Source organism: Gastrolobium bilobum, unplaced genomic scaffold, assembly GCF_033153095.1.
Source record: "Gastrolobium bilobum isolate Gb01-03AN ecotype WA unplaced genomic scaffold, APGP_CSIRO_Gbil_v1 utg6815, whole genome shotgun sequence".
NCBI lineage: Eukaryota > Viridiplantae > Streptophyta > Magnoliopsida > Fabales > Fabaceae > Gastrolobium > Gastrolobium bilobum.
The window spans coordinates 82,457-109,611 of NW_026899262.1; the positions used below are offsets into that span (position 1 = coordinate 82,457).

Sequence of the window (27,155 nt, forward strand, 5' to 3'; positions counted from 1 at the left end):
AAGTATATAGCACTCATCAGATCTTGAAACTCTTCTGAGTTCTGGAAGCCTTCAATCCCAGCATCATAAAGCCTCCGTAATTCTTCATCCCTTCCCTTCAAAACAGCAGCCAGCTTCTCATACTTTGCAACACCTTTGCAGCCTACTTTTCCAATGGCTGTGTGCATCTCTGTGCTAATCCAAGCAGAATTAGAGTCAGAAATCTTTGTTGCCTTTGCTTCGGCATCACCAGTACCATCAAGGTTGTGATGCTTCTTTGAAATAAGCTCAGCAGATTGAGTGTTGAATTTCTCAAGCAATTCATCATATTGAATTTTCGAACAGCTGGCGGTATCACTATCTTTATTCTGATCAACCCTTTCATTTTCAAATTCTTCTAATCTCTGGTGCAGTGCTTTGTGTTCCTCCTTCAACTTCCAATATAGTTTACTCTTGGCCTCTGATTCACAACTTTCCGGCTTCATCATCATGAATGCTTACAACAAAGGATCCTCAGAGCTAGGAACCATCACTGTAGTCCCATCCAGTACTTGTTGAATCACAGGTGGTGCTTGAATAGGTCCTTTATGGCTCCCCCTACTTAACACGGTATTTAGTATTGCGTCTATATCAAGAGTAGGAAAGCTTTTCTTTGCTTCCAGGAGTCCATTGAAGATTCCTTCTATGTATATCTTCTTTTCTACTTGGGGTAGTAGTAGTAGACCTTCAACTTCATGGTGTTCTACCTCTGACTCTGGGAGTAACCATGCAACCCTATTACCCTTGTTTAAGGCAGCACACATGGTTGTCTGTATATCTAGAGAAGGAAAGCTATTCTGTGCTTCAAGAAGTCCATCCTCCATTCCCTCCCAAAATATTCCGATCATTCTATCTTGCTGTTGGGGATCGCTGCCACTTCCCTGATGGCCAGAGCTTGAAGCTTCTCCTACATCGATAGGAGGCTTTGATTCAACCCAAAAGTTTGAAGGCTCACGTTCCTCATCATCAATTTTATTATTAATCTCTAGCCACGCTGCAAGGATGGAGTATTTATCTTCTAGAGCTGATCCTGTTCCACAAGGTTTCTCCGAAGGTCGATTGGATTCTAATACATCCTTAGCCTGCCTCGATATCTCCTTCAAACCTCCCAATAGAACTTGATGTTGCTCTATATCAAAATTTTCATAGGCAAAACCCCATCGTTCTTTGAGGCCCATGGATTCCATCAACATTCCATCAAAAATTTGATCAAGACCTAAGCTCTCTATCATCTTCATTTGTTCCATCCTAGAATCCCTTGTAGGAATTATTGTCTGTGATATGTTAGCTATATCTGAGTACTTAGGATCAGGACACATGAATTTGACATCATCGACTTTGGTTCCTTGTTTGTACACAAAAACTCCCCAACAACTTAAGGTGGCTTCATATGAAATCTGCACTAGGTTCCAATCATGCTCAAGAAACGCATCAAGGCCATGCCACTCCTCATTGCTAAACAAAAGTCTTAGATCACAAAGTAACACATGATCTGCTGCAATTCTGAAGTTGTAATAGCCTTTGCGAGGCACACATTGACCATTGATAACCAAGTGGAGCTCAACAAGTTGCCTACGAGATTGTTTTGCCATTTCATTCACATCCTGAAAGACCAACGCCAAAGCAACAATAGGGAACTTCCCACGAGCCCAGAAACGAGGATTCCCTCCATTGCCTCTAAAGTCAAACCATTCTGGAATCTCAGTTTGGGGCATCACAACTTCTAATCCACGTATCTCTTTTGACACCTATCATATCACAAAAACCATTTTTGTTAATAAAATAAGAGAAATACACTTCATAACATACTCTCTTTATGGTGTAAAGAAATAGTGTGCAAATGTTGTTTTCCTAAGATAAAGGTATAAGATTTTAGCACAAGCAATAAAGTGGTGATACCTGAGACCATAACATGGTTGACGTCTCTCGAGTTAAAGAGAAGCAGTATCTTGCATCTACTTTCTGAATAGTAGATGGCAAATCTGAAATGTCCTCAAGCTTCCCACAACGATGGACATTAAGAATTCTCAAGTTAGTGCATTCAGGAATTTTTTTAAGATTCTTGCAAACACTCACATCGAGACTTGTCAAGTGAACAGATTCTTTAATGCAAGCAGGAAGAGATACAAAATTGTTTTCCGATGCAATCAACTCTTCTAATTTTGAAAAACAGTTGAGAACTGCATGAAGATCTTCATCTGACAAACCACCATTTTCGAAATACAATGTTTGTAATGGTGAACGACCTTCTGCTGCTGAAGGACCCCCTATGAACCATGTGAAGGATTCTCGAAGTTGAGAACATCCTCCCATTTTAAAGGCAACAACATTTGGCAACATGAATAAGCTACTAGGTAGATATCTGAGTTTCCTGCTACTTGGCATATCTATACAAACAAGCCCAATAAGATTACCAACGGAATCTGGCAGTTCCTTAACAGCAGTATTTATCATATAAATCTTCAATGGCTTATTCATCTTTTTCACTACATCTGGGAAGTGTTCAAGTCTTATGCATAAATTAAGATCAAGGACTTCCAGAGATGGCAGAAACATTCTTTGCAGGAAATTTCTGAGTTTGGTGCATTGCGAAACACTTAAGTGAAGAAGATTTTTGAGAAATCCAACAGATTCATGAACCTCAGTTAGGTTCCTACAATTATCAAGTCTCAATTCTCTTAAATTTTGAACCTCAGACACATCAGTCATTCCAGTGACAGATTGACTATGTGAGAAATTCATTTGAGTCAAACATGAAAATTTCTGCAAAAAGAAAATGTCAATAAAAATTGATAAGCAGTATGTTCAAGTTATTATATAAACTTTTTTGATTCGAGTAACAACTGAGGTTATTGTTAAATGTAAAAATGGAAAGAAAATAATAGAAAACATGATCTACCTTAAATGGCTTTTCCAGTTTAAGATCGCTTTTACACATATTGAAAACAATGATTTTCTTCGGATGAAACTCAGGTGGGAAAGATTTTGAAGGGTACTCCATCCAATCAAGCAGCCTTAAATGATTTGGGAGATGTTTAGGCTCTGATGAAAAGGATGTATTTCGAACAATGAGAATTCTGAGCCTTTTCATCTCCTTAAAGGCAGTACCACACCAATCTACTTCTTCTCGTTGAGGGGGATCAAGCATTATCCCTTCAATTTTTTCACTTCCCTTTAAAACAAGTAAAAGGAAACAACTCATTTGCATATTGTCATTAATGACAAAGACAATAAGTATAAATCAGAAAAATAAAACTAGATGATTCTTACAGAATTTTCAGTTAATACTTCAAGAACATCTTCATAAAACCATAATCTGCTACGTTGGCCAGGATTTAATGGTGCCTCCTGCCTAACAATCTCTCTACCCATATCTTGTATTAGATCATGCATCTTCAAGCAGCCATATTCAACAGTTAGGAGAGATTTGTTAGCAAGTTCTTTAATATGAAATGTTGCACCGAAGTCCTCTAGTATCTTTGTAATAGACTCTATTCTCTCCCCTTTGAAGAAGCAAGCTATGTCTAGGAAAACCTGCTGAGCATGTTCCTCCAATCTATCAAAGCTTATTTTGAGCACGTTTTGAATCTTCTTATTTGGAATCCTCTCGTATTCTTTCAATGCACATTCCCAAGCATCTAAACTTTGTTCCATAGCCAAATCAGAGCCTATTACTTTTAAAGCCAGTGGAAGACCCTGTGCATAACCAACTGCACGAGAAGACAAATCTTCATAACCTGTTGGAGGATGGCTCTTTTTGAAGGCATTCCAACAAAAGAGCTCAAGGGAATGCAGATCATTAAGTTCTGTCATTTTATAAATCTTTTCAACTTGATGAGCAATTAGCAAACCTTTGTCCCTTGTTGTTATAATGACCCTGCTACCTGAACCAAACCAATCACATCCTCCTGCTAATTTTTCTAACATTCCTATGTCATCAACATCATCAAGAACCAAAAGAACTTTCTTACGGTGAAGCTTGCGTTTTATTTCATAGATTCCTTTACTTGTACTGCCCAACTCCGTTTCCAACTCCTCCAACATCTCTGATAAAAGTGTTTTCTGTAGATCTTCAATACGATTGATTTTGTTTGATTTCTCTCTAACATTGGCAAGAAAACTTGCGGCTTCGAATTGGTGGGCAATCTTGTTATACAAAGCTTGTGCAAGGGCTGTTTTCCCTATTCCACCAGCTCCATATATGCCCAACATGCATACAGTGTCATCATTAGGCTTCATGTCTAAAAGTGACTTCACCTCTTCTGTGCGTGACTCAAGTCCAACTAGGTTCTGATCAATATGTAAAGGTTTAGGACCTATATTAACATAGATCTCCTTAACAATCTTTTCAACAAAATTGATTTCGTACCTGCAGGAACACATCTCATTATTGGTTTAGTTGCAGGATTTATCTCATCATATATAGTAATAAACACTGGAATAACCAATACAATAATAAATTATCACATGACCTGGTGAATAAAATTAAACTGAAACAGAAAAAGAATCAGACAGCAGGAATCAACACGCTGGAATGGGATGAATTTTTATTAGAATAATGTTATAATTCTAGGAAAAGTTGATTCAGCGCATATAAAAAGTACATTATAATTAATAAAAAAAAATAGAAAAAGTTTTTTCTATAAAGTTATCTCCCGGTTTTGGAGAAGAAAATATTGGTATTTTAAAAATTTTACTTATCTCATCGAACATGAATTTTAGGGCTTTTTTTATCCACAACAGTTATTTTAGATTACATGAGATAACTTTCTCTACTTGAAACACTCATAAAATTAATACATGGATCATTTTACAACTAATAAAATGTTTGGGAACCTCAACAGCCAAAAGAAAATGTATGAAAGAAATTGTAGGCACATACCCAGAACTAATATGGTGGCCTTTTAAGTTAGCTACTTCAGACAAAGCTGATCTCCATGCCTGCACTCTCTCTGAGTCTTTGCCAAACCTATCCTCGTGTGCATTCATGGCTTCCCTGTAATGATTTCTCTGATGCCTTACATCTGAAGGTTCTACATGGTAAAAAATTGGGAAAACAAGTTGTTTGTTGTTCCTCTTGATACAGTCTAGGATCTTGTCAAGTTCATCAAGGCACCATGTGGAAGATGCATAATTCTCAGAAAACACAATGATCATAATCTTAGATTCTTCAATGGCTTTGCAAAGGGCAGGTGAAATACCTTCCCCTATCCTCAGATTCTCATCATCCACAAAAGCGTTAATTCCCTTACGGCGCAACTCTTTACGAAAATGTCCTATAAATGTGTGCCGTGTATCTTCACCTCTAAAACTAAGGAAAACATCATAGGTAAAACTACATGACTCTTCCCCATTTTTTGCCATAGTAAAAGCAACAACACTTGAGCTTTGAGGATGCTGGAACAGTAGAAATGTTTGTCAAAGAAAAGAGGAGGATGCTATATTGGTTTTAGTACGAGGAGAGGAGGAGGATGATAATTACTATTGTGTTCTGCTTAAACACAATATCTTAAAGGGGATAGACTACAGAGACTATAGCGTGAAGCAAGTATAGTCAACTATCAATGAACCTTCATGGGAGGTTCTCTATGATTATTATATGGATTTAAAGTTTTTCTTTATGATTATTATAAGAATTGAAATTTTTTAAAGTTACTTTATATAATTTTATTTAATGTTTATCAAAATACATATAAAAATATATATAAAATCCATCTGAACTCATATAAAACATATATATATATATATATATATATATATATATAAATTTCTTACACTTTTATGTATATATTTTAAAAAGAGTAAAGACCATTTTTGATCCCTTCAAAAAACACGATCCCTACTTTAGTCTCTTACAAAAATAAATTAGTCAGTTAGTCCCCTAACAAATTCAAGGTGGACCCATTTTAGTCCTTTTGAGGGACTAATATGGGTATTTTTTGAATTTGTGAGGGACCACGATTTCAACTAAATGGGTCCACTTTGAATTTGTTAGGGACTAACTGACTAATTTATTTTTGTAAGGGACTAAAGTATGAACCGTGTTTTTTGTTAGGGACTAAAAAAGATATTTACTCTTTTAAAAATATTGAATAAAATTATCTAAAATAATTTTAAATTCTTATTATTTTACGTGTAGCAATTATAGTCATGTTATGAGGCGTTTGGTAGAGGAAATTTTTTTTTTATTCCGAAATCTAGATTTTCAGAAATATGATGAAAACATTCAGTTTACGATAATATCTGAAAATTAAAAATTTAAAAAAATTTAATTTTTCAAAAATCCTGAAAAATACTTTGTACCAAACGGTTTAGTAAACCTTCTTTACAAGGGATATTGACCAAACTACCACGATTTGACATGAAATATATCAGAATAACAACATGGGGATGAAATATTTTTCCAAAGCCACAGCACTATAGTTATTCACAAAGTACTAAAAAAAAATAAACTTTGGTCTTGGAACTATTAATTGAGAGCATGATTGGATCTTTTTTTTTTTTTAAGTTAAAAGCTACTTATAAGATAAAGCTAAAAAAGAGAGCTTAAAAAAAAGTTAAAAGCTATTTTGTAATTACATAAAAAATTTAACTCAAAAGCACATATTTCAAGAGAATTATCTTTTTTTTTATACAAGAAAATTATCTTTTTCTATCTTTATAATTTTTTATTTAAAAAAAAATACACAATTCAAGAAAAACAGATAAGAGCTTAAAAAAAACTCCTTCTAAAAGTTTTTAGCTTTCAACTTTTTTCTTCGTATTATAAAAAAAAAAAAAAGTAAATACCTTTTTTGGTCCCTAACAAAAAAACACAGTCCCCACTTTAATCCCTTACAAAAAAAAAATTAGTTAGTTGGTATCTAACAAATTCAAAGTGAACCCATTTAATTGAAATCATGATCCTTCACAATTTCAAAAAGACCCATATTAGTCCCTCAAAAGGACTAAAATGAGTCCACTTTGAATTTGTTAACTAATTTTTTTTTGTATGAGACTAAAGTGAGGACCGTGTTTTTTTATTAGAGACCCAAAAAAATATTTACTCAAAAAAAAAATTCATTATAAGAAGTTTTTCTAAAATCTGCTTGATCTTATAGTTATAAATAACTACTCACCGAATTTGACTGAATGCATCAGATAGGCATAGATGTCTTGTTGTGACAATACACATGCTTTAGTTGCGCAATGTATAATGCTTCAGGCCATTTTGCATTAAAAAAAATAGGATTGCATTAATTTTTGTGGGGTCCGCTGGAATTTAAAAAGTGGTCATTCCTTTGATAGTCTTTATGTAATATTTACCGGTGAGGGTCCTTATATCGTGGGTTTGATTTTCTATTACTATCTATATACATGTTAGCTTCGTTTTTCCCAAGAAAATAATCGTCTGTTTCTCAGAGCAGAATTCACTCGTGTAACAATATACAAATCAAGAATACAGCTATCTAAATGACAGAGATCGTTCCCACGAAGAACAATGAAATTTGGTTCTTTCTGTTATTCTAACTAGTTTTCTTGAACTAATCAATTAAAATTCAGTTGACTAACAAACTGAAATCTGTAATTGAATAGCAAAAAGTTAAAACCAATCATATACACAACTATTAAGCACAGTATATGAACCACTGGAACCTTGACTTATTTGTGATGACCTGTTCTATTTCACTGCTGTAATTAACTTGTTACAGGTGACGAAGGTCAAGTGCTACATTATTTTCTGGGAATTCCCAAACCCAGATTTCAACCAAGTTTAATCCTGTTCCCAGAATTATACCCTGTTGGTATTCAAGATTAATTATTTTCCTTCACTTCAAAAAATTATCCCTGACTTCATTTCCCAATAAAGATCATTTCAAATATTTTCAAGACAATGGCCAATTATGAACAAAACAGATTTCTGTTAACGGAAAATAAAAAATTATGCTTCACAAATCAATTTGATTAATGGGTCTTCAGTCTTCACCATTTCATCCATAATCCAGAAAAAGAGTTAGAAACACATTGTAACACGAACATAAAAGACAATACTCAAATTGAAAATAAACTGCATTGTACCAATCTTCAAATGTAAACAAGTATTTAAGTACAGACCATTGAACTTCAAATATCATTGTTCATAAAAGAACTAATTAGCATAAAGAAGTCTGAATTCACACAATACAACACGGGAAATTGATCTTCTTGAGTTCCCTCCAAGAATCTCTTCCTTCCTCGTGCTTATTTCCAAAAGAACTAAAAAAAAACAGAATTCAAAAGCTTCAAATTGTCTGCTGACCCTACGATCATGCTGCATCCAATGGTCGGACTTCACCTCATATCAGCCTCCTGCCCACATGGCTCATTTGCTGCAATGACATGGCAAAGTATACGTGTTATTCGCAAAAATGCCATCCAATCTAACAAATACGTTTACGGGCCAATCCTTTATAATTTGGACCAATTAACCTGCAATTTAAGTCACTTAACAGCCCAAAAGAGTTTAAAACATGGGTATTAAACAACGTAAACTGACAAACTAACAATATACTAATAATTCTTACATTATTAGTACCAAAAAAAGACTAAATATAGTGATTAAAGTAGAAAACAATGGTGGGATATGCATAATTAATGTGACTCACCTGGGACAATCTAAGAGCATCATTTTATTGACCAAAACCTATGAGCTGGAGGGGTTTGAAGTCTCAGGAGAGTTGTAAACTTCTGGATCAGTAGGACCTGGAATATCTGCTGCACCAATTGTTTCATCAAGATTTTCATTATCAGCAGTCTCAATATGTTTCTCCTTGGCAACTTCATCAGTAACATGTTCCTCTTGGGCAGCCTCATCATCAGTTGCACGTTTCTCATTGGCAGCCTCCTCATCAGTAACATGTTCCTCTTTAGCAGCCTCCTCCTCATCAGTTGCATGTTTCTCATTCTCCTTAAACACTGGAATCATTCTCTCCATGTCCAGAGCAAGTGAGATCGCCTGTGCTTCAAGGATACCATCCCTAAGTCCATTCAAGTATATAGCACTCATCAGATCTTGAAACTCTTCCGAGTTATGGAAGCCTTCAATGCCAGCATCATAAAGCCTCCGTAACTCTTCATCCCTTCCCTTCAAAACAGCAGCCAGCTTCTCATACTTTGCAACACCTTTGCAGCCTCCTATTCCAATGGCTGTGTGCATCTCTGTGCTAATCAAAGCAGAATTTGAGTCAGAAATATTTGTTGCCTTCGCTTCGGCATCATCAGTACCATCAAGGTTGTGATTCTTCTTTGAAATAAGCTCAGCAGATTGAGTGTTGAATTTCTCAAGCAATTCATCATATTGATTTTTCCAATAGCTGGCTGCATCAGTATCTTTATTCTGATCAACGCTTTCATTTTCAAATTCTTCAAATCTCTGGCGCAGTGCTTTGTGTTCCTCCTTCAACTTGCAATATAGTTTACTCTTGGCCTCAGATTCACAACTTTCCGGCTTCATCATCATGAATGCTTGCAACAAAGGATCGTCAGAGCAAGGAACCATCACTGTAGTCGAATCCAATACTTGTGGAATCACAGGTGGTGCTTCAGTAGGTACTTTAAGGATCGCCCTACTTAACACGGTATTTAGTGTTGCCTCTATATCAAGAGTAGGAAAGCTTTGCTTTGCTTCCATGAGTCCATTAAAGATTCCTTCTATGTATGTCTTCTCTTCTACTTGGGGTAGTACTAGTACCCCTGACTCTGGCAGTGACCATGCAACCCTATTACCCTTGTTTAAGGCAGCACATCTGGTTGTCTCTATATCTAGAGAAGGAAAGCTATTCTGTGCTTCAAGAAGTCCATCCTCCATTCCATCCCAAAATATTCCCATCAATATTTGTTCTTGTTGGGGATCGCTGCCACTTCCCTGATGTCCAGGGCTTAAAGCTTCTCCTATATTTATAGGAGAATTAAACATATCAACAAAAAATCTTCCCATATCTAGTTGTTGGGGATCGCGGCCACTTCCCTGATGGCGAGAGATTGAAGCTTCTCCTTCATCCATACGACGCTTCGACATTCCTTCCAAAAATCTTCCCATATCTAGTTGATGGGGACCGCTGCCGCTTCCCATAGAAGGCTTCAATTCATCACCCTTTAGACGCATCACTGCAAGATCCTCATGAAAAAAGACTCCAGGCCCATCTACCTCATCACCTTTATTAATAGTGTCTAGCAACCATTCAAGGGTGGATTTTTTACCTTCTAGAGCTGATCCTTTTCCATTGGATTCTAATAAATCCTTAGCCTGACTCGATATCTTCTTCAAACCTCCCATTAGAACTTGATGTGCCTCCATAGAAAAATCTTTATCTGCAAAACCCTCTCGTTCTTCGTAGTTCATGGTTTCAATCAACATTCGATCAAACATTCTTTCTAGACCTGAGCTCTCTATCATCTTCATTTTTTCCATCTTAGAATCCCTTGTAGGAATTATTGTCCGTGATATGTTAGCTATATCTGAGTACTCGGGATCAGGACACATGAATTGGACATCATCGACTTCGGTTCCTTGTTTGTACACATAAACTCCCCAACAACTTAGTGCTAAGGTGGCTGCATACGAAACCTGCACTATGTTCCAATCATGCTCAAGAAATGCATCAAGACCATGCCACTCCTCATCGCTGAACAAAAGTCTCAGATCACAAAGTAACACATGATCTGCTGCAATTCTGAAGTTGTAATAGCCTTTGCGAGGCACACATCGACCATTGATAAACAAGTGGAGCTCAACAAGTTGCGTACGAGATTGTTTTGCCATTTCATTCACATCCTGAAAGACCAACGCTAAAGCAACAATAGGGAACTTGACATTCCTACGAGCCCAGAAACGAGGATTCCCTCCATCGCCTCTGAAGTCAAACAATTCTGGAATCTTAGTTTGGGGCATCACAACTTCTAATCCACGTATCTCTTTTGACACCTATCATATCACAAAAACCATTTTTGTTAATAAAATAAGAGAAATACACATCATAACATACTCTCTCTAAGGTGTAAAGAAATAGTACTGTGCAAATGTTGTTTTCCTAAGATAAAGGTGGTATAAGATTTTAGCACAAGCAATAAAGTAGTGATGATACCTGAGACCATAACATGGTTGACGTCTCTCTAGTTAAGGAGAAGCAGTATCTTGCATCTACTTTCTGAATAGTAGATGGCAAATCTGAAATGTCCTCAAGCTTCACACAGCGATGGACATTAAGAATTCTCAAGTCAGTGCATTCAGGAATTCTTTTAAGATTCTTGCAAACACTCACATCGAGACTTGTCAAGTGAACAGATTCTTTAATGCAAGCAGGAAGAGATACAAAATTGTTTTCTGATGCAATCAACTCTTCTAGTTTTGGAAAACATTTGAGAACTGCATGAAGATCTTCATCTGACAAACCACCATTGTCGAAATACAATCTTTGTAATGGTGAACAACCTTCTGCTGCTGAAGGACCCTCTATGAACCTTGTGAAGGATTCTCGAAGTTGAGAACATCCTCCCATTTTAAAGGCAACAACATTTGGCAACATGAATAAGCTACTTGGTAGATATCTGAGTTTCCTGCTACTTGGCATCTCTATACAAACAAGCCCGATAAGATTACCAATAGAATGTGGCAGTTCCTTAATAGCAGTATTTATCATGTAAATCTCCAATGGCTTTGTCATCTTTTCTACTACATCTGGGAAGTGTTCAAGGCTTACGCATAAATTAAGATCAAGGACTTCCAGAGATGGTAGAAACATTCTTTGCAGGAAATTTCTGAGTTTGGTGCATTCCGAAACGCTTAAGTGAAGAAGATTTTTGAGAAATCCAACAGATTCATGAACCGCAATTAGGTTCTTACAATTATCAAGTCTCAGTTCAATTAAATTTTGAACCTCGGACACATCAGGCATTTCAGTGACAGATTGACTATGTGAGAAATTCATGTGAGTCAGGCATGAAAATTTCTGCCAAAACAAAATGTCAATAAGAAATGATAAGCAGTCTGTTCAAGTTATTATATGAACTTTTTTTGTTCGAGTAACAACTGGAGTTATTGTTAAGTGTAAAAATGGAAGGAAAATGACAGAAAATATGGTGTACCTTAAATGGCTCTACCAGTATAAGATTGCTTTTACACAAATTGAAGACAATGATTTTCCTCGGATGAAATTCTGCAGGGAAAAACATTGAGGGGTACTCCATCCAATCAAGCAGCCTTAAATGATTTGGGAGATGTTTAGGCGCTGATGAAAAGGATGTATTTCGAACAATGAGAATTCTGAGCCTTTTCATCTCCTTAAAGGCAGTGCCATTCCAATTTACTACTTCTGGTTGAGGGGGATCAAGCATTATCCCTTCAATTTTCTCACTTCCCTTTAAAAACAAGCACAAGGAAACAACATCATTTGCATATTGTCATTAATGCCAAAGACTATAAAGTATAAATCAGAAAAACAAAACTAGATGATTCTTACAGAATTTTCAGTTAATACTTGAACAACATCTTCACAAAACCATAGTCTGCTACGTTGGCCAGGATTTAATGGTGCCTCCTGCCTAACAATCTCTCTCCCCATATCTTGTATTAGATCATGCATATTCAAGCAGCCATATTCAACAGTTAAGAGAGATTTGTTAGCAAGTACTTGAATATGAAATGTTGCACTGAACTCCTCAAGTATCTTTTCAACAGACTCTTTTCTCTCCCCTTTGAAGAAGCAAGCGATGTCAAGGAAAACCCGCTGAGCATTTTCCTCCAATCTATCAAAGCTTATTTTGAGCACGTTTTGAATGCTCTTTTTTGGAATCCTCTCGTATTCTTTCAATGCACTTTCCCAAGCATCTAAACTTTGTGCCATAGCCAAATCAGAGCCTATTACTTTTAAGGCCAATGGAAGACCCTGTGCATAACCAACTGCACGAGAAGATAAATCTTCAAAACCTGTTGGAGGATAGCTCCTTTTGAAGGCATTCAAACAAAAGAGCTGAAGGGAATGCTGATCATCAAGTTCTGTCATTTCATATTTCTTTTCAACTTGATGAGCAATTAGCAAATCTTTGTCCCTTGTTGTTATAATGACCCTGCTACCTGAACCAAACCAATCACATCCTCCTGCTAATTTTTCTAACATTTCTTTGTCATCAACATCATCAAGAACCAAAAGAACATTCTTCCCCTGAAGCTTGAGTTTTATTTCAGAGATTCCTTCACTTGTACTGCCCAACTCCGTTTCCAACTCCACCAACATCTCTGATAAAAGTGTTTTCTGCAGATCTTCAATACCATTGATTTTGTTTGATTTCTCTCTAACATTGGCAAGAAAACTTGCGGCTTCGAATTCGTGGGCAATCTTGTTATACAAAGTTCGTGCAAGTGCTGTTTTCCCTATTCCTCCAGCTCCATATATGCCCAACATGCATACAGTGTCATCATGAGGCTTCATGTCTAAAAGTAACTTCACCGCTTCTGTGCGTGACTCAAGTCCAACTGGGTTCTGATCAATATGTAAAGGTTTAGCAGCCATAATATCATACACATCCTTAACAATCTTTTCAATAAAATTGATTTCGTACCTGTAAGAACACATCACATTATTGGTTCAATTAGTTGCAGGATTTATCTCATCATATATAGTAAAAAATGATGTTAGAAAACAAAGAGAGTTTTTTTTTTTTTTTTTTTTGTGACCACTGACGGTTATTTTATTTTTTATTTTTTTCCAACATAACTTTTCACCAAAACCTGAATGAGAGAATCAGAACTGGTGGCAGTTTTTACAAAGAAAAAAAAAATGTCTATATTTATGTACAGAAAAGTTTAGAAGCATTATATATCATATGATGCACGTATATTGGTTAAGGCATGGCATCGAAAGTTTGTGTGCTTTGTATTAAAAGGATCATACCTCAATATATATATATTGAAATTTATTATGTATCAACTTTATTTGCTGAAAGCCGAATTGATGTTTTTCGCTGTGCATATTGATAAAACCTTGTTATATGCATACGATGAATAGAGATGTTCAAAATGTCCAAAAGAATCAAACCGATCCATAACCAAATTGTTCCACATTTTAAAAACTGGTTATTTTTAAAAACCGGTTTCATATGAAACTGCATTTTATTTTATAAACCGGTTATTTACCAAACAAAAAATATAATTGGTTATCCATGGTTATTCATAACCAAACTATTTTACAATTAAAGAACAAATAAGTATTATATTTTATCCTTAACATTAAAATGTGAAAATTACATAAATATAAATCATTTTTAAATGTGACATTATTAGAAAAGTCTCAAATACTCAAAATTCGTGATAGAATCTAAATTCCGTCGAAACTTTCGACAGAAAGAATTCTGTCAAACTTTTCAACGAAAAATAATTCTGTAAAAAATTTTGACGATACACATTTTCATAAAAAAAAATTGACAGAAAATAATTTCGTCAAATTTTTTTGACGAAAAATATATCCGTCCGAATTTTCGACAAAAAATATTTTCAACAAAACACATTTACAGCGAAAATTTTGACCAAAAATATTTACGTAAAAAATTTGGACGAAAAATATTTCTGAAATTTTTTTTTGATGGAAAATATTTCTATAAATGCACTTCAATCTAATGGGATTGCTGAGAGAAAGAATCAAAAATTGGAAATAAATGATAAATGCTATATTATTGATGTTTGGTTTACCACAAAATTTGTGGTGGGAAGTCAATTTAATGACAAATTATATAATCAATACAGTACTCCACAAGAAAACAAAGAACATCCCTTATGAAATGTGGAAAGATAGGAAGCCTACCTGGAATTATCTTAAAGTGTGGGGGTGTTTGGTAAGGGTCGTGATTTCGAAACCAAAAAAGGTTAAGATCGGACTAAGACGGTGGACTGTGAATTCACTATATGTTTGGGGGTGTTTGAATCAATGACTTTATTTCCACTAAGTCCAAAAGTGGGTATGTGTACACACTTGGTGGAGGTGTTATGTCTTAAAAATCATCCAAGCAAGTATGTAAATATAACAACCCTAACCTACTAAATGAATAATTAAAGATTTATTTTGATGATATGAAAGGTAAAATTGAATTAATTATGTGATTTAGAGCATTTTGGCACTTTTTGATAAAAAAAATGAGAGGCAATTCTTTGAAAAATGTTTTCCTGACGAGGCCAGAGAAAGAAAAAAAGGGGGAGTTTGAAGATCTGAAGTTGGGTAATATGTCTGTGGATGAGTATCTAGCTAAATTCAACAAGTTGACCAAGTATTCTAATTTCAAGAGAGCTGCTCCTACTGAAGAAGATGTGGCATTTAAATTCAGGGGAGGTCTTAATGATAAAATTGCAAAAAGACTAGTTGTTAATTGTTCTCGGGATTATGTGGCTCTAGTTAAACAGTGCAAGGACATTCAAGAGTACTATAGAAAGAAAGATGGCCAAGAATCTACTTCTAAAAATTCGAGTGGCAAGAATTCTTCATGGAGTAATAAAGATAAGAATCTTTAGACCAGGCAATCAGGTGGTAAGTTCTGTAACATCCCGAGAGCTAACGAGGGCGGGGAGTGATCGCCGGTGCAAAGAGGCACGGACAAAGAACGACTCCTGACAGGCTTCCAGCGGGAAGTTACATGCACGAATGAATCGAATCGACACCCGAAAGAGAGGTATTCCAAAGACTGTGCAGGTATGAGACTACACAGTTTGGGATAGCTTATAAGAATTAATTAGTACTACCTATATTAACAAAATGCATCTACTTTTTGATAGCCCGGAACGGAAGAAATCCATAGTTAAGCGTGCTTGACTTGGAGCAATTCTGGGATAAGTGACCTTCAGAGAAGTTTTTTCGGGAAGTGTGCGAGTGAGAAAAAAGCACACTGAAAAGTCTCGTGTTAGAATGTGGGGATATTCATTGATTCTTGAAGCGGTCAAGCGTTACAAGTGCAAGAAGTCTGGTAAGCAAAAATCTAGTAATTTTAAAGGTGCATTTTAGTGTCCTAAATGTGGTAAGAATTATTATGGCGTCTGTCAGAAATAACAGAATTTGTGTTTCAAGTATGGAAATTTTGGCCACTTTATTAAGGATCTTCCCCAGATGAGGTGACAGGTTTCTACTGCTCATGTGGTCTCTATTGCAAATATGATTGAAAGTCCACCTTGTACATCATGTGTTTATTCTTTGGATCATAAGGATGCTATAAAATCTCTCAATCTTGTTAAAGGTATGATCTACATTGATAGCTATGATAGGAGTGTTTTATTTGATTCTGAAGCTACACAATCTTTTGTGTTGAGTCTTGTGGCATTGGGGTTAAATATACACATGTATAATTTTTACCCTCCAATGGTGGTTCAGACTGCTACATGTGAGAAACTCTTGACCTCTGTGATTTGTATAGATTTTGAATTCATGTACGAGGGTAAGAACTATACCGTTGATTTGGTCGTTTTGGAAACGACGGGTCTGGAAATAATTCTGGGAATAGATTGAATGATGAAACATTGTGTCATGATTGATTGTTGCACGATGTCTCCTAGAGACAATTCTCTAAGGCCAAAATGGACACAAATTAAGATTAACCATGTCCGATAAATAATTGTGTATATTCTATTGTCTTGGTTTTCACACAAGATCAAAGGTTACAATTGATTGACCAAGTAAATCTGATAGGCCTTACTAGGGACAGTTACAAGGCATTGTATCCACTGAACCTGATGCAGTTGTTCCTCATTGATCAATTGCACATTGCATTTGAGTCTCATATGCAAGGTTGTCAAAATTACGATGAGGATTGTAGGATCCTACGATTTTTTTCATCCCAGCGATCCAGATCGCAAGTGAAATCGTCCTCAACTTAGATCATATGAGATCGCTGAATCTCACCATTTTAACGATATTAAAAAAAGCCCCACGATCAGAATCTGAAGATTGGAGATCAAAGAGAATTTTAACCATAGATGAGACCTTGGGAAAGTCAAGAACCATTATCACAGAAAAGAATGAACTTTGCAAGATGGGGATGGAGAGGAAAGTTTTAGTGGCTTGAACATAGCTCACACTAGTTCCATCACCATCTTCTCTCTGCCACTTGCCTTTGCTGTCTACGTTGTTGGAATCGACAACCAAACGAATATGGTCATCACCATCTTTTCTTTGACACTCATTTATTGTGGTTTGACTGGTTTCTCTTTGCCTTTGTCTGTGCTTCGACCAGATAAAAGAAAGAATGATACTACCACTCACTCACTACAATTTCTGGTTGAAACTTTATCTAGTCGTATCATTCTTTCTTTTACTTTTGTATTATTGGTTCTCTTAGCCTTGTGTGAGTCATATTCTAACAATTAGCTAGCTTCAACCATTACTTTTAAGGATTATTCTTATATAATAATGGGTCATGGTGCGCAACCATTATTCTAATATAATTATGGTATATTAAAAATAATAAAATTGTAAAAATGGAAAAAAAAAAAATTTACTTAACCAAAAAATTAAAAAAATTATCAATTAAGGATTATGTGATAAATTATTTATTTACTTTAAATAAAAAAGCTTAATATAATATGATTATGTGATAATTTATTTGATTATTCTTTTGATTTTAATATTTTATAGGGATAGTAACAATCTTACGATCCATGTTGATTTTACGATTTACGATTTTTTTACCTCCTCCCGATCTTAGGTAAGATCTCGATCTTAACAACATTGCTCATACATAGAGTTGGTAAAAAGGGCCAACCCGACCCAACCCGTGTTCAACCAAAAAAAAACGAGTCGGGTTAGGGTTGGCTCGATAAATAAACGAGCCAGAAAACTCAACCCAACTCGGGTTAGGGTTGGCTCGAAAAAAAAAAATAAATAAAATTTCATTGAAGCTGTAACTTCTAAATTTTTTTCCTAAATTATTAATTCATTCAATACAAAAACATTATACAGATAAACCATAGAAAATTCCTTTTGCATTTGGACTTGAACTTATTGGCAGTTGGCACCACATTCACACTAGGGGTGAAAGTGGGTTGGGTTGTGCCAATCTTTGCCTCGAAAAGCCTAAGCCTATGCCAAAAATTTTTAATTTAGTTTGGCCCAAGCTTAGTACGAGTCTAATGTTAGTCTGACTTGGCCCGTTTATAAAAAAATAAATGGCCTGGCCTAGCCCGTTAGCCTATTAATTTTTAATTTTCAAGCAGAACCATGAATCAACTTCACAAAATACTCAAATTCTGTTGTTAAACCAAAAATCACAATTTCAACGTCCAAACAGAAGCATGAATCACAAAAAAACTCATTATAATTAGCATTTAAGTCACTTTCAAAAGCAAAACTCTCAAATTAAATAACATATATTTCATGAGATCCAACAAACAAATCTATACTACGTAAATTAAAATAACTACATGAATCTAACAAACACATCATGATATCTGTAGTAAGTATAACCTCTCCTAAAAACCTTTTAATATTTTCATATACACAATCTAACATGCTGAGATGTTGGTTCCTCCTACATAAGAAATAAAATCATATTTATATTAAAATATAATTGAATATAATTAAGTTATGAATAATTACAATTGATTAAATTTATATCTTTTGTTTTTTTAAGGCATACTTATTTGATTTGATTTTATTTAAAATAAATAGTACAATATAGGCCGACTTGTAGGCTTATAGGCCAGGCCTTGTGAAAGTGGGCCTACGGTCTATTTATTAAACAAGTTTTTTCAAGGCTTAAGCCCGGCCTATTTTACAAAATATACTCTGGCCTGACATAGGCCGAGCCGTAGGCCCCTGTAGGCCGGCTCAGCCCAGTTTCACCCCTAATTCACACTGTCACACATACTATAAAAAAGTTCCTTAATGCACAGTTTGGACTTATTGGCAGTTGTAGGCTATTTTTGTTTGGGTCTTTGGAATTGGGATTTTAGGTTTTAGCTTTCCACTTTACCTTTATTATTTTTTATACTTTTATATTAAAAAAAATCATAACCCGCGAGCTAACCCGTTTGACCTGTGGGTTGGCTAGGTTTTTTTCGAGCTGAAACGAGTCGGGCTGACTCGAGTTACTAACTCATTTTTCCTAACCCAACTTGGATCATTTCGGTCGGGTTACGAGCCAACTAAAATAGTTGAGCTTTTTAGATGGGTTGGCTCATTTTTGCCAAGCCTACTCATACGCATATGGTCTCAATAGTTGAGCTTTTTATTCTTGTGAGGGATTGTTGGAATTAATTTTAAATTAATTATGTTTATGAATAAGAAGTTTGTTATGGAAAATGTATGTATTTTCATTGTCGAACAGATATATCATTTCGTTGTTGAACAAAAGTGTTATTTCATCCTTGAATGAGTTTCTTTTAAATTGTAACCATACATTTTCTATAAATAAATAGAGAATGAAATTTTTTGAGACAACTTTTTCTCTATTAGTTATTGTAAATTCTTTGTATTTGCATTCTTTTACCCTAGTGTGATTGGTCAGACATGGGTTGAGTTCGATGAAGCTATTCAATGTGGAAGTATCGCTACAAGAATAGAGGTAATACGTGTTAGGAACTCGGTTCCCTCAACTCTGCTCAGGGGCTTTTCTTTGCGAAAGTCAATCAACAAGATCTCGGATCTCGGCATCTTACCTCGGCCTGAACTTTCCCAAGTTGGGCAGTGCAGCGGAAAAACGAAAATCACAAAAGGAGAGAGAGAGAGAACACAAACAGTTTTAACGTGGGAAAACATTCTTCAATGAAGAAGTAAAAACCTGCGGGACCTAGTCCAGATCAAACGTCCACTATGAAAATAATGGATACAAAGAATTAAAATTCACCAATGTGGTGGTTAACATAACCTCTCCAACAATGGTGATAATCAAACTACCCTAGAGATGTTTCACTCAAACTCTCTCTAGAGATCTCTCAAATGCAAAACACAAAGCTTTGCTCACAAAAATCTCTCAAATAATTTCTCTCATAAATTTTCTGATCTAACCTAGCCTCCACCCACAACTAATGAATATATAGAGGAGGTGGAATCTAGGGTTAGGGTTTTTAGGAAACCCCTCAATGGGCTTGGCTTAGCATTGAAGGAGGAAGCCAACCAAATCTTCCCCTCCAACTTCAATGTGTCGGCTTCAGCATCAACCCGACTCCTTCACAGCAGTCTTCAAATTTCCTTGCTGGAACCGGCTTTGTCATCATGTCAGACCAATTTTGGTCAATGTTCACTTTGACGAGTTCGAGCTCTCCACCTTCCACCACATCCCGGATCTAGTGATACCTCACATCAATGTGCTTGAGTGATAGGTCGAATTCTTCGCAAGATGGATTGCGCTTTGATTGTCATAACCCAGCTCGTACTTGTCTTGATCATGGCCGAGTTCCATGAGGAACTTTTTCATCCACAGCATGTCTTTGCTTGCCTCAGTATCAGCAATGTACTCAGCCTCGGTTATCGATAGTGCAACAAACTTCTGAAGTCTTGATTGCCAAGAGACAGCTCCTCCAGCAAATCTCATCATGTATCCCGTCGTCGATTTCCTCGAGTCGGAATCTCCCCCTAAATTAGAATCTGAGTAGCCTTGCAATTCGGCTTTGCCTTCACCAAATCGGAGGCATAAATTGGTCGTTCCTCGGAGGTACTTGAAGATCCACTTCACTTCTTCCCAGTGCTCTTTGCCGGGATTTGACAGATACCGGCTTACCATTCCAACAACATATGCCAAGTCGGGTCTAGTGAAAACTATTGCGTACATCAAGCTTCCAACAGCGGATTGGTACGGGACCTTCATCATCTCATCTTTGTCTTCATCAGATCTCGGATATTGCTTCTGGTTCAGCTTTATGTGTCCGGCTAGGGGGGTGCTCATTGTTTTGGCTTAGTCCATGCCGAATCTCTTCAGTATCTTCTCAATATACTTCTCTTGACTCAGCCACAGTAGCTTCTTTTGTCTATCTCGGATGATCTTGATTCCGAGAATTTGCTTTGCAGGGCCGAGATCCTTCATTCCGAAGGATGAGCTCAACGCCTTCTTCAGGGCGGCTATCCTCGATTTGTCTTTCCCTGCAGTAAGCATGTCGTCAACATATAACAACAAAATCAGAAAAACTTCGGCCTCATACATCTTCACAAATACGCAGTGGTCGACTTCTGTCTTCTCAAACTTGTGATCAGTTATGAATGATTCAAACTTCTTATACCACTGCCGAGGTACTTGCTTCAAGCCATAGAAGCTCTTCTTCAATCGACATATCAAGTCTTCTTGGTCTGAAGCTCGGAACCCCTCAGGTTGCTCCATATATATCTCTTCTTCTAAATGACCGTGAAAAAATGTCGTCTTCACGTCCATTTGTTTTACCTCGAGGTTCATCGAAGCCGCTATAGCTAACACGGTTCGGACAGAGGTCATTTTCACCACAGGAGAAAAGATCTCCTCGAAGTCTACTCCTTTCTTCTGATTGCATCCTTTCACTATAATTCGGGCTTTGGATCTCAGCTTCTACCCGTTCTCTTCATTCTTTATCTTGCAGACCCATTTATTTTTCAGAGCTCGTCTTCCTTCAGGAAACTTGGTCAGCTCATAAGTCTTATTCTCGTGCAGAGACTTCATCTCGTCATGCATTGCCTTTTCCCATTCTTCTTTCTCTGAGCTCGTCACAGCCTCATCATAACTCTGAGGCTCACCGTCTTCAGCAACAACGGTGTATTCATCATATGGATATCTTATAGAGGGTCTTCTTTCTCGAGTTGGATATCTCGGCTGTTCTTCAGCTTTAGAACCCGGTTCATTATTCTCATCCCGTATTTCATCATCAACTCAGACCTCAGTGTCTTGTTCATCATCAGCTTGTTGCTGGTCATCAATCTTTTCATTTTCTTGATTTTCTCCCCCTGCTTCAGCTCGAACAGGAGAGATGGATTCTTCTCGTCTGACAGTAACCCGGACTTTAAGTTTCGAGATTTCATGAATAGACTCATCTTCGTGAAAGATTCTCACTATCTTCTTATTGATTGGATACCAAAGTCGGAACCCGAACTCACATCTCGGTGAACCAAGATAGATTCATTCTTTATTCTTCGCATCAAGTTTTACCCTTTCATCTTTTGGGACATGCACGAAAGCTCGCCATCCAAACACCTTCAGTTTATTATAGGCCTCTTTTCGAGCTGTCCAGACTTCTTCTGGAATTTCTCCTTCAAGTGGCCGTGATGGTGAGAGGTTGATTAAGTCAACAGCAGTTTTAACGACTTCTCCCCAGAATGATTTCGGCAATCCGGCATTGGACAACATACTTTGGACCTTCTTTTCAATAGTCTGGTTCATCCTCTCAGCAAGTCCATTCAACTGTGAAGTCTTGGGGGGCGTCTTCTTAAGTCGAATCCCGACCGCTCTGCAGTATGCATCAAAAGGGCCACAATACTCACCACCACTGTCAGATCGAACCACCTTCAATTTCTTGCCAGTCTCCCTTTCATCCATAGCATGAAATTCTTTAAAGGATTGGAGTACCCGGTCTTTAGATTTCAACAAATACACCCTCACTTTATGGGAGTGGTCATCAATAAAAGAAACAAAATATTGAGCTCCTCCAAGGGATCTTTCCGACATGTAGCAAACATCAGTATGGACGAGGTCAAGAATATTCCTGCGTCTTCTGGGTTGACCCGGTTTCACGAAAGAAACCCGATGCTGTTTTTCAGCTAGACAGTGTGTGCAACTCTCCAACGCTTGACCTTTCAACCCGGTCAGTAATCTTTTTTTTGTACAGGATCTGGAGCCCTTTCACGCTCATGTGGCCGAGGCGCTTGTGTCATAGCTCCAAGCTAGGTCCATCTCGGACAGAATTGGCTTCTCCGTCATTAGTCTTTCCTTGCATCACGTACAAGGAGCCTTCCTTCTTACCTCGGGCAATAACCAAGTTTCCCTTGGCCGGCTTCCATCTAACACTACCGAAGTAGTTCACAAACCCGACACCATCAACTTTACCTACCGAGATTAGGTTCAATCGCATGTCAGGAACATGCCTTACATCTTTCATTACAAGTCGGCACCCAACATCTGTAGTCAGGGTCACATCACCGACACCAACAATCTTGCTGGTCACTTGATTTCTCATCTTCACGACTCCCAAATCACCACCTTTGTAAGAGGAGGAAAAGCCTTTGTGTGGAGTAACGTGGAAGGAGGCACCAGAGTCAACAATTCAGGTGCAGTCATCATATGCAACATTCAAATAATTATCCTCAACAAGGAGGAATATCTCATCATTTGCTCTTGTCTTCCCTCTTCTTGGGAATGATTTGATCCGGCTTCATAGAGCTGTTCTTCTCATCATTCTACAGTGTCCAGCAGTCTGACTTCTTATGACCTGTTTTTCTACAGTAAAAGCACTTCAACTCATATCTCGGCTTTGACCGACCTCTGGACTTTTCTCGTCTGTCACGACCTCGACCCCGGCTCTTACTTATACCCCGGGAGTCAGCTTTCCCTCTGTTCTCGGCAACGTTGGCCTCAGACGTGCTCGAAACACCTCGTTCTCTTCTCCTGGCTTCTTCATTCAGGAAACTATCTGTTACAGCATCCATCTTCAATTTTCCTTCTGGAGCCGAATTACTCAAAGTCACCAACAGAGTATCCCAGCTTTCTGGCAGCGAGCTCAACAGCAGCAAAGCCTGCATCTCGTCATCAATTTTCATCTCATCCTTTGACAGCTGATTCACAATACCTTTGTAAGTGTTGAGGTGTTCTATCATGCTCATGTCGTCCTTGTATTTTCGCTTCACAAGTCGGCGAACCAGGTGTGCTTTTTTCCTGGGAGTCTTCTTTTGAATCATGAACTCCAGCTTCATCCACAACTCGTACGCATTCGTGAACTCGGACACGTGCTCAAAGAGGCTTTTGTCAATGTATTTTCTGATTGTAGCTACCGCCTTATGACTTTGGATCTCTCACTCCTTATCGGTTTTGCCTGCTGGTCTCTCATCAAGGATAATGGGCTCATGTAAATCTATGCAGTAGAGATGATCTTCCATCATCGATCTCCAATAGGTGAAATTGTCTGCGATCAAATTGAACATGTCTCCATCATGGGTTATGCCACTGGTCTCCATCTCGTCTCCCTCAGAACCCGTCGAACTCGGGCCCTGATACCACTGTTGGGAACTCGGTTCCCTCAACTCGGCTCAGGGGCCTTTCTTTGCGGAAGTCAATCAACAAGATCCTGGATATCGGATCTCGGCATCTTACCTTGGCGTGAACTTCACCAGGTCAGGCAGCGCAACGGAAAAACAAAAATCGCAAAAGGAGAGAGAGAGAGAGAGAAGGAGAACACAAGCAGTTTTAACGTGGGAAAACCTTCTTCAATGAAAAAATAAAAACCCACGGGACCTAGTCCATATCAAACGTCCACTATGAAAATAATGGATACAAAGAATCAAAATTCACCAATGTGGTGGTTAACATAACCTCTCCAACAATGGTGATAATCAAACTACCCTAGAGATGTTTCACTCAAACTCTCTCTAGAGATCTCTCAAATGCAAAGCACAAAGCTTTGCTCACAAAAATCTCTCAAATGATTTTTCTCTCAAATTTTCTGATCTAACCTACCCTCCACCCACAACTAATGAATATATAGAGGAGGTGGAATCTAGGGTTAGAATTTTTAGGAAATCTCTCAGTAGGCTTGGGCTTAGCATTGAAAGAGGAAGTCCAACAATACGTTCTATCCTGGGAGACAATTGTCCACGAATCTTCGGCACTATAGAGAGTGCAAAGTTGTCTTGAGGACACAATATCTAACACTGGGTTCGGATTTTTCCTTGTTACATTCATATATTTTTGTGCGATATATATGTTTTATCTTTGTATTATTGCAAGTTTTAATTTCTCGTGTGTATTTTATGGAACTGTGAATATTATTGAAGTGATTTCTCTAACATAGATTATCTCATCTCAAAAAATTTAACATCATTTTTCTAACAATAAACACCGGAATAACCAATACAAAAATAAATTATCACACGAGAAAAATCAGACACCAAGAATTCATCCTGAATACCTTACCAACAAAATCACACTGGAATGGGATGAATGTTTATTAGAATAATGTAATAATTCAAAGAAAAGTTGATTCAGCACATATACTAAAGTACATTATAATTAATTAATAAAAATAGGAAAAAGTATTTCTATAAATATATCTCCTGGGTTTGGAGAAGAAAATATAGGGTATTTTAAAAAATTTGCTTCTCTATTATAACATGAATTTCAAGACATTTTTTTTTTTGTTCAGATCCCAAAAATACGTTGTTTTGGATTACACATTTTTACAACTAATACAATGTTTGGGAACACCAACAGCCAAAAGTAAATGTATGAAAGAAATTGTAGGCACATACCCGTCACTAATATGGTGCCCTTTTAAGTTAGCTACTTCAGTCAAAGCAGATCTCCATGCCTGCACTTTCTCTGAGTCTTTGCCAAACCTATCCTCGTGTGCGTTCATGGCTTCCCTGTAATGATTTTTCTGATGCCTTACATCTGTAGGATCTACATGGTAAAAAATTGGGAAAACAAGTTGTTTGTTGTTCCTCTTGATACAGTTTACGATCTCGACAAGTTCATCAAGGCACCATCTCGAAGATGCATAATTTTCAGATAACACAATGATTAGAATCCTAGATTCTTCAATGGCTTTGCGAAGGGAAGGTGAAATACCTTCCCCTATCCTCAGATTCTCATCATCAACAAAAGTGCTAATTCCCTTAAGGCGCAACTCTCTACGAAGAGGTGCTATAAATATGTGCCTTGTATCTTCACCTCTAAAACTGAGGAAAACATCATAGGTAAAACTACATGGCTCTTCCCCATATTTTGCCATAGGAAAACAACAACCTTAAGCTTTGAGGATGCTGGAACAGGAACAGTATAAATGTTTGTCGAAGAAAAGAGGAGGATGCTATAATTGTTTTAGTACGAGGAGAGAAGGAGGATAATATTTATTATAACTTAGTGTGTTCTGCTTAAACACAATGTCTTAGTGTGAAACAAGTATAGTCCACTATCAATGAACCTTCATGGAAGGTTCTTTATGATTATTATACAGCCCATCAAAATTTTCACGTATCCTTAGCCAGAAATTGTTGGCTGGCGAAATAATTTTCTGCTTTTCTCTTATTTTTTTATTGCTTTGATTACAGCCAAAAGCTAAAATAGACAAATTAGAAAATAAACATCATGTGCTCAAAACCTTAAAATTCGTGTGAATCGGATTTGGCATCTGGTACATACATAATTAAGTATTTAAGTATGTACTACTATTAGAAAATGACACGGCGTGCGTCATAAACAAGTAGTTAAAAATTGAATTTAATTTGTTCATTTTCAACCATTCAAAATGCCATCATGAGCAAACATATGTATACACACACTATTACGAGAGTCCAGTAAGCCCAGCGAAGTTCAGGCCCAAGCATCTCAAGCCCAAGTTGTCCAAGTTGATGATAGCACAGCTCAAACTCCCAATCATCATGAAGCCCCTGGAATATACACACGTGGCACCAATCACAACAGACATAACAAACTCAGCTGGCATGCTGTTAGTTCAGTTAGTTAATTCGTTTTAACTGAGTCTGTTACCTTAGCTTAACCGTTCAGTTTTGTGTACAGGTTCTTTTCCTTTTCTTGATTCACCATATGTATTAAGCTCCCATAATTTAGGAAGCTATGCTGTAATCACTGGTTATTCAATGCTATTCAGTTTCTTGATTTCTGTTACGCACTTCAACGGATTCAAGATAATTACGGACAGAACATATCAGAATTTTCTTAAGGATATCAATTCATAAGGTAAAACATAATATCAGTCATTACTAACAAAATAGTATACTTGTTAAAATATGCATCATATTCAAATAGTCAAAAAATTAATTTGTTCATTTTCAACCATTGAAAATGACACGACGTTTCCTCATTCATTCAAAGGCCCAAGACCAATAAAGCATCAGAGCACGTCAGCATCCTCACAAAAAATTTGTTTCTTTAAATAAATCATGGGAGATGATTTTCTCACATCACTGCTCAGATATCATCTCCTTTTGTCATACTAAATTTTTTTTTTTTCAAATTTTTCT

The 27,155-nt window shown here is 36.9% G+C and overlaps 2 protein-coding genes across 2 annotated transcripts; both read right to left on the minus strand.

Moving 5' to 3' along the window:
• Positions 1-433: 433 nt before the first annotated feature.
• On the minus strand, positions 434-5,387 carry LOC133288970 (disease resistance protein RPV1-like). The gene is made up of 5 exons (XM_061486811.1): positions 4,897-5,387; positions 3,480-4,353; positions 1,918-2,693; positions 1,732-1,766; positions 434-1,620 (listed from the first exon to the last, which is right to left on the minus strand). The coding sequence occupies exons 1-5, from the start codon at positions 5,380-5,382 to the stop codon at positions 477-479; spliced, it is 3,315 nt and encodes a 1,104-aa protein (XP_061342795.1). The 5' UTR covers positions 5,383-5,387; the 3' UTR covers positions 434-476.
• Positions 5,388-8,680: 3,293 nt separating this feature from the next.
• On the minus strand, positions 8,681-25,903 carry LOC133288950 (uncharacterized). Its single transcript, XM_061486792.1, has 5 exons — positions 25,414-25,903; positions 12,691-13,537; positions 11,121-11,946; positions 10,934-10,960; positions 8,681-10,810 (listed from the first exon to the last, which is right to left on the minus strand). Exons 1-5 carry the CDS (start codon positions 25,901-25,903, stop codon positions 8,681-8,683), a joined length of 4,320 nt encoding a protein of 1,439 aa, XP_061342776.1.
• Positions 25,904-27,155: the final 1,252 nt, after the last annotated feature.